The sequence below is a fragment of the Aquarana catesbeiana genome, linkage group LG03 (assembly GCF_042186555.1).
Source record: "Aquarana catesbeiana isolate 2022-GZ linkage group LG03, ASM4218655v1, whole genome shotgun sequence".
NCBI lineage: Eukaryota > Metazoa > Chordata > Amphibia > Anura > Ranidae > Aquarana > Aquarana catesbeiana.
The window spans coordinates 619,591,393-619,607,291 of NC_133326.1; the positions used below are offsets into that span (position 1 = coordinate 619,591,393).

At 40.7% G+C, this 15,899-nt stretch overlaps 1 protein-coding gene across 1 annotated transcript in view; it reads right to left on the minus strand.

Annotated features, from left to right (window-relative positions):
• The window catches only part of PLAT (plasminogen activator, tissue type), a 49,174-nt gene extending 37,648 nt beyond the window's left edge, over positions 1–11,526 (minus strand). The window contains exons 1-2 of the mRNA XM_073622320.1: positions 11,394–11,526; positions 6,054–6,401 (exon numbers count right to left, since the gene is read on the minus strand). Coding sequence (XP_073478421.1) covers positions 6,054–6,401; positions 11,394–11,420 — 375 coding nt within the window. The 5' untranslated portion in view covers positions 11,421–11,526. The remainder of the gene's footprint in view (positions 1–6,053; positions 6,402–11,393) is intronic.
• Between the last annotated feature and the right edge of the window lie 4,373 nt (positions 11,527–15,899).

Sequence of the window (15,899 nt, forward strand, 5' to 3'; positions counted from 1 at the left end):
TGGCCCACATCGAGTACAAAAAGGCCATGAGGGCCGTAGTACAACTGCCCAGTATGAACAAAAGGTATGTTCACCCTTGATGTAATGAGAAGTTGGAGCTCAGAAGCTCAGGCAGCCCTAGGTGCAACATGAAAAGCCTGTATGTATGTTTGTATGTATGGGTAAGACTGGGAGCAGGTGATGTGACCAGCAGTGCCACCCGCTGGTGAAATCTGAGATCTAATGCAGTCCTAAAAAAATGGGATAGACTTACCAAATAAGTAGAGAATTACCATTTAGAAAAGTGAAGGTTTGCTTAGCTTAGTGAATAATGTTTATGCTTGTGCAAGGGAATTAAAAATACAGCACCCTGATTATAATTCATAACTGTATAAAAGTAAAAACAGCAACACTTATGCCTAGCAGCACCAGCGTCGTTGGTTCGAATCCCAACCACGGCACTTCCTGCCTGGAGTTTGCATGTTCTCCCTGTGCCTTTGTGGGTTTCCTCTGGGTACTCTGACTTCAGCTTGGTCAGCTTGGTAAAATCGAACGAATTAAAGTCATGGTATTCCCAGAGTGCAGCTTTAATTAAAGCGAAGTTCCACCCAAAAGTAGAACTTCTGCTTTAAGGAGTCCTAACCGCCTGACATGCAACATTTAGCATTTAAATTTTTTTTAGGGGGGGGGGGGGTGGGTACCTAGTTTTGACATTTAAATGACTTCTCCTCTCCCCCTCCCTCCCTGTAATCTTCTAGGACATGTCACAGGTCCCAGAAGATTGTTCGGCCATTCAGGATAGCACAGTGCGCACCCGGGTGTGAAGCGGCAAACTGTCACAGCCAGGTGCCCACACTAGTGATGCCTGCAGAGAGGAGAGGTGGGATAGAGAATCAAGGGTTCGTGCGGCCACATAGCTGGACCGTGGGACAGGTGAGTGTGTGTTTATTAAAAGTCAGCAGCTACACTTTTTGTAGCTGCTGACTTTTACTAAACTGAAAAACTAGTGAAACTCCGCTTTAAGTTATATATTCATTAAAAAATATAAAATGTGCATTTGCTATCAATGGTACATTTTCTACCTTTGGAAGTATTTTTTTTTATATCTTTTTATATTAACATTTTTAGGCCACTAAACATTTTTGTATGTACTTTACATTGTGGAAGATCTTTTTTTTGTATTTTTGTATTCTCTTTTTTGAAAATACTTAAATATTGGAAACGAAAAAAATATAAAATGTGTAACTACAAATTTCTACCTTCAGCCTAGCGTGATCCCATCACAGTCAGTAGAAGAGGGAATGGCAGCACTCTGAGCCAGTCAGGCTCATCTGTATTACTTATTACTGTATTACTTAGCATTGTCATTCTTCCTAAAAATGCTTACAGAAGGGGAGAGCAGAGGGATGACCTCATCTGTGGGCTGCTGCTCCTCCTGGTCCTTTCAAATGGCTCAGATGGACTGGTAACCAAGGTATTGTACAGTAGATTATTGCAGTAGAGAAAAGTGAGGTCACTGACCCAGCTATGCTGTCCAGCAGAGGTATCTAGATCACAAGACTGGCTCGAAAGAATTACATTATTTTGCAGGTAACACAGTCCACATACTATACATTTATTTCAACTGTATATCTGCCTGGAGACCAGCTTTTCTTCCTGTTCTCCTATAGTGCAGTTTTTTCTAAAATTTAGTGGAAAACAGGAAGAGAAATATAAGGTTTTAATATTTCATTTATTATTTTAAGAGTGACACATTTTAAGTTTTTATACTATTCATCAGTTTTTTATATTATTTTCGTCAGGTGGTATTTGTAGAAGTATCTCTATAAAACCCTGTGCAATCAAAAGTACATTCTCCCACTAACTCCTCATTCAGAAAGAATATCTATGCTGTGCAGGGACGTGCGGTGAGGTCAGTGGCTGGTGAGGCACTGGCTAGTATCAGAGCAAGATACACACAGGTTACATACGCCGTGATCGTTAGTGCGAGAGCAATAATTCTAGCACTAGATCTCCTCTGTACCTCTAAAAATGTAACCTGTAAAAATGTTTACCACGTCGCCTATGGAGATTTTTAAGTACTGAAGTTTGGCGCTATTCCACAAGTGTGCTCAATTTTAAAGCGTGACATGTTAGGTATCTATTTACTCAGCGTAACATCATTTTTCACATTATACAAAAAAAAAAAAAAAAATCAGGCTAACTTTTGTTTTTTTATTTTTAGTTTTTATTTATGAAACAGCTTCTTTCCAAAAAAAAAAAACGCAAAATTGTGACGGAAATACCATGTAACATCAAAAGTTGCAATGGCCACCATTTTATTCTGTAGGGTGTCTGCTAAAATATATATTATAAATATTTGGAGGTTATGAGTAATTTTCTAGCAAAAAAATGATGATTTTTACATGTACGCAAGAAGTGTCAGAATTGGCCTGGGTGGCAAAGGGTTAATTACCATAAGTAGATAATATACAAATAATTATTATATATTGTTTTTAAGATAATATAAGGTACTATATTTTCAAAAACTGTACTCAAGCAGGTGGCTTAACGTACAAATTACCGAAGTTTGAAGTTATAACTTTCAACCAGTAATTTCACAGTAAATAGATAAATAAATTATGTTATAACATAAAGCATAATAATATAAGATAAAGCTTGATTAAAACAGTACCTTTTCAGCAGCAGATTCTCATTCTCCCTTTTAACTGTGTGAGAAAAACATGAGATTATGGGTAAATCCTATACCCATAAACCCATGCTTTTTTCTTCTAGTTTAGAGGGCTGGGCTGGAAGAGAGCATTTGTCTTTTAGACACATACCCCTTCTATGACACTGCAGTGAGAGGCGTGCCTCCACTGCAGCGTTTTTATTTGACAGATTGGGGTACTTTACCATTGGTCAAAGACTCCAAGCTGTCCATTGAGCTCAGTGCCTCTGACAAAAAGTGAGGAGAGGCACTGTGAGCTCATCCTCTCAGTCTGCTGCAAACAGAGTGTGCTGGCTTGTATTTAAACTGGCTGCTCTGTATGTAGCTTCTGACAGGCTGCACAAGGAGCCCTGTATCTCCAGAACCATAGGTCGTAGGAGCTTCAAATTTTGAGCAGTGTTTGGGTAGGACTTCGGCAACCTACCCCAGGTCGATGAGCTATGACCCCCAAAGCACAATAGTTTTTTGGGGTTTTTTTTTTTGTTTTTTTATGTTCATGGCAGGTGAGGCTCTGCCTCGCCTGCCTCCCCTGACTACACGTCTCTGATGCTGTGGCTGGACTAGGATTCCAAAGCAGCTTTCTCTAATAAAGCATGCTAGCTTATATGTGTTCATGTGATTAAAGTTTGCTAAGAGGCCCCGTGCAGCAAAAAATGTATAAATGGCATCAAGGTGCAGAGGCTGCAACAGTTTTAATTTAACGTTCAATCCAAGCAGGCCAGACATATACACCGTACATCAGCCCTTTAGGATTATGCCAGTTCAGGCCTGTACCTGTGTTTGGGTTTCTTCTGGTAATCTAAAAATATACTGGATGGTTAACTGACATCCATTCAAAAGTAGCCCAACAACCATGACCAATATATAGCTCTTAAGGCTTAGGTCTTTCTTCTACACACAAGAAACTGAAACAAATGTGGAACCTGAGAAATATGGCTGTCACGTTGAGTCATGGAGCCTTATGACAACTGCTTCTGCATGTTAACAAAGAGCCAAGGCAAAACCTCAATTACAGGGAATGCAAGTTGTTTTAAGCCACGGGCTGAAGCAGATGTACATGGCGATAATCATTCATTCTTCTAACAAGCCATTATTTTTGGTTGTTCAGACACAGTTGACACATGCCAAGTTGGCTGTAAGCAAATGCTACACAAGTGATTTTCAGACTGGACAGGGACTCTCCATCATGGCAAAAAAATGATCTTCGTGTCCTTCTACCATGCCGGATTGTGATTGTGCATGGTCAAGTATGCCTACCAAGTCACAATATTAAAGGTATCTTATCATTAGTAAAATATGGGGATCCCTTTGCTGATCTCCTTATAAAAATGGCAGTTGCCTGATTGTCATTACAATCATTTGGTTTCCAAGAAAAGATTCAGATGAGTTCTCACCCTGCTCATGCTTGTTCTGTGTCAATGACAGGAATGTACTGAAGCCCAATTAATAATTCAGAAAAGGTTCAGTCCACTTAATCCCGGCTTATGATTAACATGCTTTTTGAAAAACTAGCACATGAAACTATTAATGCTATAACATGCATTGCATTTCAGACCACTTCTATTCTATTCTGTAGGCAAAAATGGGCAGCTACAATCTTCAGGAGCAGTTCTTTAGTATGATCTTTAGCTTTGATTTGCACTGGGTGCGTTGTTGTACACTTCGCTACATTTCAGTGGGACCTTTTCACACCATTATGTTGCATTTCATTCCTGCATGTTTGTTATATTGAACTGTGCTGCGACACACAAAAAAACTTAGATAAAAGTGAAAATTATAATGTGTCTAAAATGCATGTCAATGGAAAAGTAAACATTTAGGTTTCAGTGTAGCTTTAGGTTCAACCCATCTAGTAAGGCTAGGGATCGTCAAGTATGATGACCTAGACAGATGGCCATAAAAAGGGATTCCACCATGGAGGTGGCAGAACTGTCCCAATTAAATTGTTTGCAGTGTCCTTGTTGCCAGGGATTGGCATGTGGTAGACCATGTATATGGCTTACCAGGAGATTCTGGACATACCCCAGCTGTGTTGGTCATTGTTCCATGTTGGGACCAATGACCAAATATATGGAAGATGGAGGAGCCTTATAAATTAGAGCTAGGCTGTTAAATGGAAGGACCTCCAAGGTTGGGCTGAAGTCTCATTGAGCTACACCCTATATGTTTACGTAGTTTGCAACTTAATGGAAGAAGATATACTGTACACAGGAGGTCATCCGCTACCACAGTACCACAGTGATCTCCCCACTAGCTACCTGGGTCCCGTGCTAAGCGGCTGTCCTGCTGCTTACTGAACACAGAAGATTACCCACTCAGCATGAGTGCTATTTAGAGAACACTATGCATTTTCTCCGATTGGATGAGATTATGGCATCACCATCTAGTTTCTCCACCTCCTCCAATCACAGAATGCTTTGTATTCATTGAGAAAATGCAAAGTTTTCCTGAATGGTGCCCATGCTGAATGACCTCCCGTGTTCACAATGCAGCAGGGCAGCCGCTCGGCACGGGCCCCAGAAGCTAGTGGACACCACTGGAGTAGTGGTGCTTACTAAATTCATTTCCAGCCTCGATGGGGATCCCACAGACAGTGCCGGGACAAGGTCATCCAGCACTCAGAGCAAAGATGCCAAACTGCAGCTGTCACTACTTCTGTCAGCCTTGTAACAGAAACAGGCACAGGGCGCCCCCAATCCCTGCAATAAACCATTGTGCCCAGGGCAGCCACCCCTCCTGCCCACCCCTTGTCCCGGCCCTGCTCACAGGTATGACACATACAGGGACCGGTCGAATTTAATCCATCTATAGCCATTCCCACTCGACAGAATTCGATCTAATGATCAACTTTTGTCGAACGGGATGTTGGAAAATTTTTATTTGGTCAGTGGCTGCAGGACTCATCAGTGCATTCTGACAGTGGAGTAATCCCTGCTGTCAGAATGCGTTAACACAGAAGTGAGGATTCCTCCATCCACCTGGCTTGTGCGGATGGCGGAATCTGTATGCTGTTTTTTTGGTCAGCCTACCGGCTGATCGAAAAAGAAGAACAGTCTATCTATGGCCAGCCTTACACATTAATTAGAATAACAATATATAGATTATAAAATGCTAGTTGGTGGCACCTCTGTTTTGTGTGACAACAACATGACATACACTTGGTATACACAAGGGATGTCACTGCAGTGATCCTGTACCGATTGCCTACAGTCACGGGGTCACTGGGCATTCAGCATAAACAAAGAACATAAATGTCTAATTTTACCCAGGTCTGGACTGCTGTCAAGCAACACAGACAGTTTACAATTGTATGACTGGAGGCCGGTGTTTTATGTGTTATAAAATATAATGTATGTTCAGATACCTTCAGTCTTGTTGTAGCTCTCTTGGAATTTCTTCTGTTGTTCTGGAGTTTCTCAGTTGATGTCTCACTGTTGTTCTCCTGGAGTTTCTCAGTTGATGTCTCGCTGCTGTTCTCTTGGAGTTTCTCAGTTGATGTCTCACTGTTGTTCTCCTGGAGTTTCTCAGTTGATGTCTCGCTGCTGTTCTCTTGGAGTTTCTCAGTTGATGTCTCGCTGCTGTTCTCTTGGAGTTTCTCAGTTGATGTCTCGCTGCTGTTCTCTTGGAGTTTCTCAGTTGATGTCTCGCTGTTGTTCTCCTGGAGTTTCTCAGTTGATGTCTCACTGCTGTTCTCCTGGTAGACTTGAAGCAGCTGCAGAGAGATGAGAGCGAAACATAACTGAACAGTTAGTCAGCAGAGTGAAAGACAAGAGGGAGAAAGAAGGGGAGACGTGTAGGGGGAGGAGAGAAACGAGGGCTGCAGGAGGACCACAACATGAACTGAAAGGAAAAGAGGACAAAACTATCAGGAGGAAATTCTAGAGACACTCCGGAGTGAGGAAGAATGAGCACACAAAGCAAATAAGGGAAGCAATCAATCACAAAAATAATAGTGAGAGGCAGCAAAGGAAATAATTCACAAGAATGTCAATAAAAAGTTACATGAAGTCAGAACATGAAAAGAAATAACATGTAATATTTGTCAAACAGAAAAAACACTTAATACATAGCTGTCAACATTTTAAAATAATAATCACAGACACATTAGGTTGCCATGCATACTTCGATTGTATTATTAAATCGATGGGTTATTAGATCAAAACTATCAAACAGCAAACAGTCAAATAGACATAACTTCCCTTGAGGCTCGATTCACACTAATGCGTTTTTTGATGCATTTTGCACAAATGCATGGGAATTTTTTAACATGGGTTCCTATGGAACATGTTCACATCAATGCATTTTTGTGCCTCTGCATTTTTGGAAAGGGTCAGGGACTTTTTTTCATGCAAAATGCAGCGTTTTGCATGTAAAAGAATTCAATGGACCCGCATCCAAAATGCAAGTCCTGCGGTTTTACCACGTTTTACGTTTTTTTTTTCTTTCTTTTTTTTTTTACACTGTGTACAGTATTAAAAAAAACACTGTAAAAAAAACCCCCAAAAAACTCAAAACGCAAAACGTGGCAAAAACACGTAAAAAACGAATGTTCAAAAAAGCAGCAAGCACCGCAAAAAGCACTGCAGAAACGCTCAAAAGCAACATGCATAGATGTGAATCGAGCCTAAGGCCGGATTCACACACATGCAGGTTGCAGTTTGCATATTGCAGGTGCATTTTGCGTTTTCCAATACATGCTTTTCATCCATTGAAGTCTATGGAACCAAAACCCAGAAAAAGGTCCCTGGCCCTTTCCATAAAATGCACAGCTGTGAACTACATCCATAGGAAACCAAGTTATATGGACTGCAGTGTGTTTCTGCAAAACTGAAAACGTGCTAAAAAATGCATAGGTGTGAACCAGGCCTTCGGTCTCTTTCACACAGGTGATCTGTTTGTTTCATCAGTCCAGTCACGTTTTTTTTTTTAAAGAAAAATGGATTCAATTTACATCATTTTTTACATCAGTTTTTTTACATCCACTACCAATGCAAAAACAGACCACTTGTTTGTTTACATCTGTTTTTCTTCCTTTCTGTTTCTTAACCACTTCCAGAACCGCCTGCCGTTATTTTACATTGCTACTTTGAAGAGGAATACCGTTGTTATGGTAGCAGCTAGCTGCCATAACCCCAGTATCCTCTTCTTCAGCGGGCGGTCCGCTTCAAGATAAAGGTGGTCTCTATGGCAGATTCGACACGAGACCACTTTTATTGGTGGCGGAAGCCATCGGTAGCGGAAGAGGCGATCGTGTCCTGTCCCTGGCTTGGCATGGAGACGAGTGAGGGGAAGGTGGCCCCCACCCGTCTCCATACCACTGCAGGGGGGAAGCAACGTCAAAATGTCACTTCTGCCCATAGCTCTTAAAGGGATGTTTTTTTTCCAAATGACATAAAAAAAAAAAAAAAAAAATGTTATTGCATTTTAATGTAAATATGAGATCTGAGGTCTTTTTGACCCCAGATCTCATATTTAAGAGGTCCTGTCATGTTTTTTTTCTATTACAAGGGATGTTTACATTACTTGTAATATGAATAAAAGTGACACATTTGTTTTAAAAGAACAGTATAAAAAAATTAAATAAAAGATAAAATAAATAAGAAAAAAAATGTTGTTAAAGCGCCTCGTCCCGCGGAGCTCGCATACAGAAGCGAACGCATACGTGAGCAGCGCCAGCATATGAAAACGGTGTACAAACCACACATGTGAGGTATGCCCGTGATCAGCAGAGCAAGAGCAATAATTCTAGCCCTAGACCTCCTCTGTAAGTCTAAAGATGCAACCTGTAGAATTTTTTAAACATCACCTATGGAGATTTTTAAGGATAAAAGTTTGTCACCATTCACCGAGTGGGTGCATTTTTGAAGCATGACATGTTGGGTATCAATTTACTCGGCGTAACATTATCTTTCACAATATAAAAAAATTGGGCTAACTTTACTGTTGTCTTATTTTTTAATTCAAAAAAGTGTATTTTTTCCAAAAAAAAGTGCACTTATAAGACCGCTGCACAAATACGGTGTGACAGAAAGTATTGCAACGACCGCCATTTTATTTTCTAGGGTGTTAGAAAAAAATATATATAATGTTTGGGGGTTCTAAGTAATTTTCTAGCAAAAAAAAAACTGTTTTTAACTTGTAAATACAAAACCTCAGAAAGAGGCTCAGTCCTTAAGTGGTTAAGCTGAAGAAAAATAGGGGCTTTTTAAACGAAGGCAGATATCAGCGGATGATCATCCGCTGACATCTGCTTGCCCATAGAAATACATTGCTGTCCTTTTTTCAGCTGGATGAAAAATGGACAAATGGAACGCCCGTGTGAAAGGAGCCTTAGGCCCCTTTCACACATGATTGGATGAAAAACGGACATCAATGCATCTCCATAGAAAAATGGAAGTAAATGGATCTTCAATTTACATCCGCATTCGTCAACATCTGCTTTTTTAAACGGATCAAAGCCCTATTTTGTTCTTTTAAAAAAACGGAACTGATTAAAAAACGGATGTAAAACGGACTAATGCCGGACATACACGGTTCGAATTTTGAAAGAATTTTCTTTCGAAAATCGCATCAAAGAATTTTCGTATGAATTTTGCATCATTAGTGGGCTGCAGCAACGGCCGATTTTTTCGTGCGGCAATCAAATTTGAGGAATCGGACATGTTGGAAATTTTTAGAAAAACAAACGATTTTCTAATCAATGATGAGAGAATTGTGCAAGAAATGTAATAAGAAAAGAAAATTTACAGAGAGAAAAGAAGATTCCCAGCCAAGAAAATTCTTTTCTGTAGCAACATGAGGTGAAATTGAAGGCTTGGTCGGCCGAACTTCAAAAATCAATGGTGGCATCATCGGATCACAAAAAAAACAAACTTTCTAAATCTGAAAAGAAAATTTGTTCGAAATTCGACCATGTATGGCCTGCTTAACAGTTTATTTTTGCATTGATAGTGGATGTAAAAAAACTGATGTAAAAACTGATGAGAAACTGATGAGCAGCTGATGAGAAATTGATGTAAACTTCATCCGTTTTGTCTTTGAAAAAAACGTGACTGAACTGATGAAATGAAAGGTCCACATGTGTGAAAGGGGCCCTAGACTTGTATATATATTGATTAAACTGAGTCCATTGGCCAGGGTGGAAAATTTGTGATTGTGTTGCATTGCTCGGCAGCACTGAGTGGCTTTGTTCATGAATTCAATCGTATTTTGATTGATCTGATTATGAGATTGCAGGGTAAAAACTGAGATGTGATCGATAATTTATGATCATATCTTCTAAACAATAATTAATATCCACTTCCCTGTGTGTGCCATATCCATCAAATGTGTTGCTGATAATAGTTTGATTATTTCTATCGGGCGAGAACCCAATTTGACGGGCATAGCCTCAACGCTTACTGTCTGTGTTTAGGGCTGCTCATTTGCACCCTTCGGCCTGTCAGATTTAGATGAGCGGTTGTGTCCATGCAGCCATTTTGCTCCTCATATGCTTACATAGGCTGCCTGCACTCAGCACCAGGCAATTCAAGCTACACAACAATACAGCCCATTCGTAGTCTAGTGTGAATGAAACCTTTCCCTTATTTCTTGCCTCTGTGATGCCCCTACATTCGATTGGATGGGGTTGCAGCTGTCAACAGGACAGGAAGGCATAGACACCTTACTAGAAATGTGTTTTTGCCTGTGCCACTTGGAGAGATTTCCATCACTTCCAGTTTTGAGGAATACATTTCCCAAAAGGGATATAGACAGCAGTAAAAACCTGACACAAGCTCTGCTGACCTTTCTCCACCCCATCTAAAACCAAATAAAAACGTTTTAATTTTTTGAGGAAAAGTACAATTCTTGATCCATTAGCATGTAAAAATATAAATGGGACATACACATAGGCATAGACAATGCTGCTATTACAGGCATACAGCATATTTTCTTTTTATGTCTCTAAATGCAGTTCTATGTTAGTTAGTGCACATCAGGCGTTTATAGCATTATTTTAGAAGTAATGTTTAGAGGCAAAAAAAATGCACCAAAGCTGAATTTAGAGAGGCCCTTACAAGTATAACTTATGCCGTGTACACACGGGTGGACTTTTCGACCGGACTGGTCCGACGGACCGAATCCAGCGGACAATCCGACCGTGTGTGGTCTCCATCGGACCTGCAGCGGACTTTTTCGGTCAAAAATCTGACGGACTTTAGATTTGGAACATGATTCAAATTTGTCCGACGGACTCGAGTCCGGTCGAAAAATCCGCTCGTCTGTTTGCTAGTCTGACGGACGAAAACCCACGCTAGGGCAGCTATTGGCTATCGGCTATCAACTTCCTTATTTTAGTCCGGTCGTACGTCATCACGTACAAATCCGTCGGACTTTGGTGTGATCGTGTGTAGGCAAGTCTGTTTGCTCAAAAGTCCGTCGGAAGTCCGTCAAAAGTCATTTGAAAGTCCGGCGGACCAGTCCGATCGAAAAGTCCGCCCGTGTGTACGCAGCATTAGGTGTATAAATACGCATAAACGCGCATGTATGAATGTAAATTTATTTCAATGGCCAGAATCTTTTGGCCAGTAGAATACATTTATGCTCAACACCATATATGCACAAACGTGCGTACATACGCTCATAAATGGGTATACTTATATAAGATTAGAGGCATAATTTTTTGCCAAACCCTGGCAAAAAAAAAAAAATACAGCATACTTACAGCATAGATGCATATGCCTTTGTGCATGAGGCCTTAAACTGTGCTCTCTAGGACTAGGAAACTTGTTGTTCTGACATATGTTGTGGCTGCCAGCTTCTAGCACGGTTGTTTATGTGACGAACCCCCACCCCCCACCCCCACAGGGCAGCTGATACCAGTTATCTCACCCAGCCACAAGGTTATCTACCATGGCAGCTCCCAGCTCCCTCACATACACAGAGACCGCAGTGGAGGAACTGACTCCTGTCCTCAGACTGATGCCTTATTACCGATCTGAATCTGCTGCTGAAAGAAGAGGCCCAGAGCCAGAAATATAGGGGCTTTCTTCTAAGGTCCATTCACACCTGTGTGACTTGTCATGCAACTTTGGACTTTAAAGTTGTAAGACAAGTCGTTCCTCATGTTTTCCAGTGATAACCATTCATATATGTGCGACTTAAAGTTGCACCAACTTCAAAATAGCTCATGCTCTACTTTGGTCTGACTTTCATGCAACCTGAGGGTCATAGACTTAAATTTTAACAATCAAAAGTTGCATGAAAGTTGTACTTGAATGTTATATAATGCAACAGTTGTGCAACTTTTGAGTGGTACAAGTGTGAATGAAGCCTAAGTGGAAGTTATAGTTTGAAGATGAACACCGAGTAAAATATTTATTATCTGTTTCTTGTATCCATTTACAGTATTGTCCTTTAACTTTTGCAAATAAATTTAATATTTTTAGGTAGAATATTTTTTGATAAAAATATCGTTTTCAAAAACATTTGCACAAATATCACATGACATAAAATTTGTCAGCCACCAATTTTTTTTATTCTACAGATTCTGTGCTTTCTGAAAATATAGAATGCTTTGGGGTTTCAAGTAATTTTTAGGCACATTTTAACACATTTTAGAAAAAAAAACAGCCTTTATACATATTTTTTTGGATGCAAACATGATACAAAGGCTCTTTTCAAATGGTCAGTCAGAAGGTGACAATACCATGATACCATCTCCTGAAGGCCTACTGAGCCGCTCTTCCTTTGAAAATTGATCCACCACGCAGTCTGTCTGCGTTCTGATCCATGCATTGGACCCGCATAGATGTGCACTCCAGGACGCTCATGGAAGTTTGTGCATATTAGTGCAACCAGCGGCCTGTCATAGATTATAACAGGCTACCTGCATGCCTCTGCATGGAACACCTAGGCAGCTGAAAACGGTCCTTTGCATGGGCATTGGAAACTTCATCCCATACACTGATATGCAGAGCAGAAAAGTCCTAACATATAAATGAGATCTATACACCGCACACTGCGTCCTATACACTGATATACAAAGGAGAAAAGTCTATTATATAAATATGCACTGCACACTGTGTCCTATACACTGATATACAGAGGAGAAAAGTCCTATTATATAAATGAGATGTATACATCGCACAGTGCGTCCTATACACTGATATACAGAGGAGAAAAGTCCTATTATATAAATGAGATCTATACACCGCACAGTGCGTCCTATACACTGATATACAGAGGAGAAAAGTCTATTATATAAATGAGATCTATACACCACACACTGCGTCCTATACACTGATATACAGAGGAGAGAAGTCTATTATATAAATGAGATCTATACACTGCACACTGCGTCCTATATACTGATATACAGAGGAGGAGAAAGGTCCTATTCTATAAATGAGATATGTACACCGCACACTGCGTCCTATATACTGATATACAGAGGAGAGAAGCCCTATTATATAAATGAGATGTATACACTGCACACTGCGTCCTATACACTGATATACAGAGGAGAAAAGTCCTATTATATAAATGAGATCTATACACCGCACACTGCGTCCTATACACGGATATACAGAGGAGAAAAGTCCTATTATATAAATGAGATCTATACACCACACACTGCGTCCTATATACTGATATACAGAGGAGAGAAGCCCTATTATATAAATGAGATGTATACACTGCACACTGCGTCCTATACACTGATATACAGAGGAGAAAAGTCCTATTATATAAATGAGATCTATACACCGCACACTGCGTCCTATACACTGAATCTGATATACAACGTAAAAAAGTTCTAGTGAAAGCTGCATCAGTGAAAAGTACAGTAAAGTACTTTCTTTTTTTGGCACACAACCCAATAATTAGATAAGTCCAGCCTGAGGTTGGTCAGCAGCCATTCATTAGAACTAGGAATGCATCTTGTAATCAGAGAGATGTCACTTACCTATGCACAGCATCAGCCTGTGTAATGTGCAGAATTCCACACTGCAGCGTTCTTTATAAAGCTGGTGATATGGGGGCAGTCAAGTCTTGAGTCAGCTTTCATTTACATCATCACTCTCCACCCTCACCGTGGTCACTTTAATGAGATCAGAACTCTGCGGTGACCCTTTACTGAAGTTATTATTATTTCAGTCCTCCCCTGCTGGTCGCTGTCGCTTTTTTTCTGAATAACCGGAAAGCTGGTATTGAGGGGAACAGGAAAAATTGCAGAATCAAACCTGTTAGGCGTAGAGAGGAAGAGAAGGCAGCTGGCAGTGCTGGAGTATTGTATAAGGTGGTGTTGAAACAGGAAAAGAGAAAATGATTTCTAGAGATGTCAAAGAACGCAGAGTGCAGAGAAATCAGGGGGACGATTCAGGGCTTCTGCAAGTGGACAGTCCCTGAGGACTCATTCGCACTTTGCGTTCCTGTGTGTTACATTAACGTGTGTTTGTTACGTTGCGTGAAGGCGGCTGATTTATTTTGAATGGGCTGCTAACGCACAGGGATTGACAAAACAGTGGACATGTGAATTTATTCCAACAAAGTGCACCACAACCCACCATTATATTCTACTATGTGTTGTAGTGCACTGCAATGTTGTGGTCCAAGCAGGGCAGGGACAAGGGGTGGGCAGAAGGGGAATCTGCCCTGTGCACAGCGTGTATTGCAGGGATGGGGGCATCACAGGTTCTTTCTACTATAACACTGACAGGAGTAGTGACAGGGGCATCACTACTTCTGTCAGCCCAGCGTTGGAAGCGGCAAGGAGAAGAAAGAGGCAGGAGGAGGTGCGGGCTGTGCTCTCTCTCCCCCTTCTTCTCATAAGCTTGCACATAATGAATGTAGGGGTGGGGGCGCAAAAGAAAAAGAACATATGGCGCCTGTTGATAATAGTGGGAGGAATAGTACCCCATTGTTGGTATCAGTGGGGGGGAAAGTGCCCCATTGTTGGAATCAGTGGGAGGAATAATGCTCCATCATTAGTGTCAGTCTGAGGAATAATGCCCCATTGTTGGTGTCAATAGCAGGAATAATGTCCCATTGTTGGTGTCAATGGGAGGAATAATGCCCCATTGTTAGTGTCAGTGGGAGGAATAGTGCCCCATCGTTGGAGTCAGTGGGTGGAATAGTGCCCCATCATTGATGTCAGTGGGAGGAATAGTGCCTCATCGTTGGAGTCAGTGGGTGGAATAGTGTCCCATCATTCATGTCAGTGGGAGGAATAGTGCCCCATTGTTGGTGTCAGTGGAAGGAATGAAGGAAAAATGCCCCATTGTTTGTGCCAGTGGGGAGAATAGTGCTTAGTATCAGTGGGAGGATAGTTCTCCAAAGGCCGGGCAAGATCCGGCCCATAGGCTGCAGTGTGAAGACTACTGTTGTAGAACCAAATTCTCTTTTCTTTCTCAGTTGTCCCTCTTTTGGGTCTTCTGTATAGACTTCTGTAAAAAAAAAAAAAAAAATTAAATATAAAGCCATTCACTAGAATCTCATATAAGCTTTAACACTATAATGTAATATCATAAAGTGTTTCAAATCTTTTTAAATATGTGGCTTTAATGAAGTACATATTTATAGACAAAATGGAAAATTATTTATTCATATTCTCATTGTATTTAAATTATTTCTAGCCTACTCCTGAATGATCTTGAAATGTGAAAACTTAAAGTGGTTGTAAACCCTCTGAGACATGTATACATATAGGTAAGCCTATAATAAGGCTTACCTATATGTACTGAAAATATCTCCTAAACGTGCGCCGTTTGGGAGATATTTACCTTGTAGTGCGCCGCCCAGCTCGTGCCGTGACTGGCAGCTCGTGCCGTCACTGGCGGGCTTCGTTTGCAGGTAAGTGGCACATAATGGGCTAGTATGCGATGCATACTAGCCCATTATGAGGGGGAATAAAGAGGAAGAGGAATAAAGAGGAAATAAAACCCATCAGGGTTTACTTCTTCTTTTAGGCTGGCCATACAATATACAATTTTCTTGTACAATTTTCCTTTAGATTTACCAAAACCTGTAATATGAGGTCAAACTTAAACACTTTCAATTGGTATCCAACCAGGCAGGCCCTTGCACTGCATAGTTCATGGAATAGGAAAATTGTATAATGTATAGCCAGCCTTACTTTGCGAAGATCCCCACACATTTACTTCCTTGAATTCTGTGACACGTAGTCACTATGTCCTGTGAGTAGGCAATGCTGTGTCACACATTTCACAGA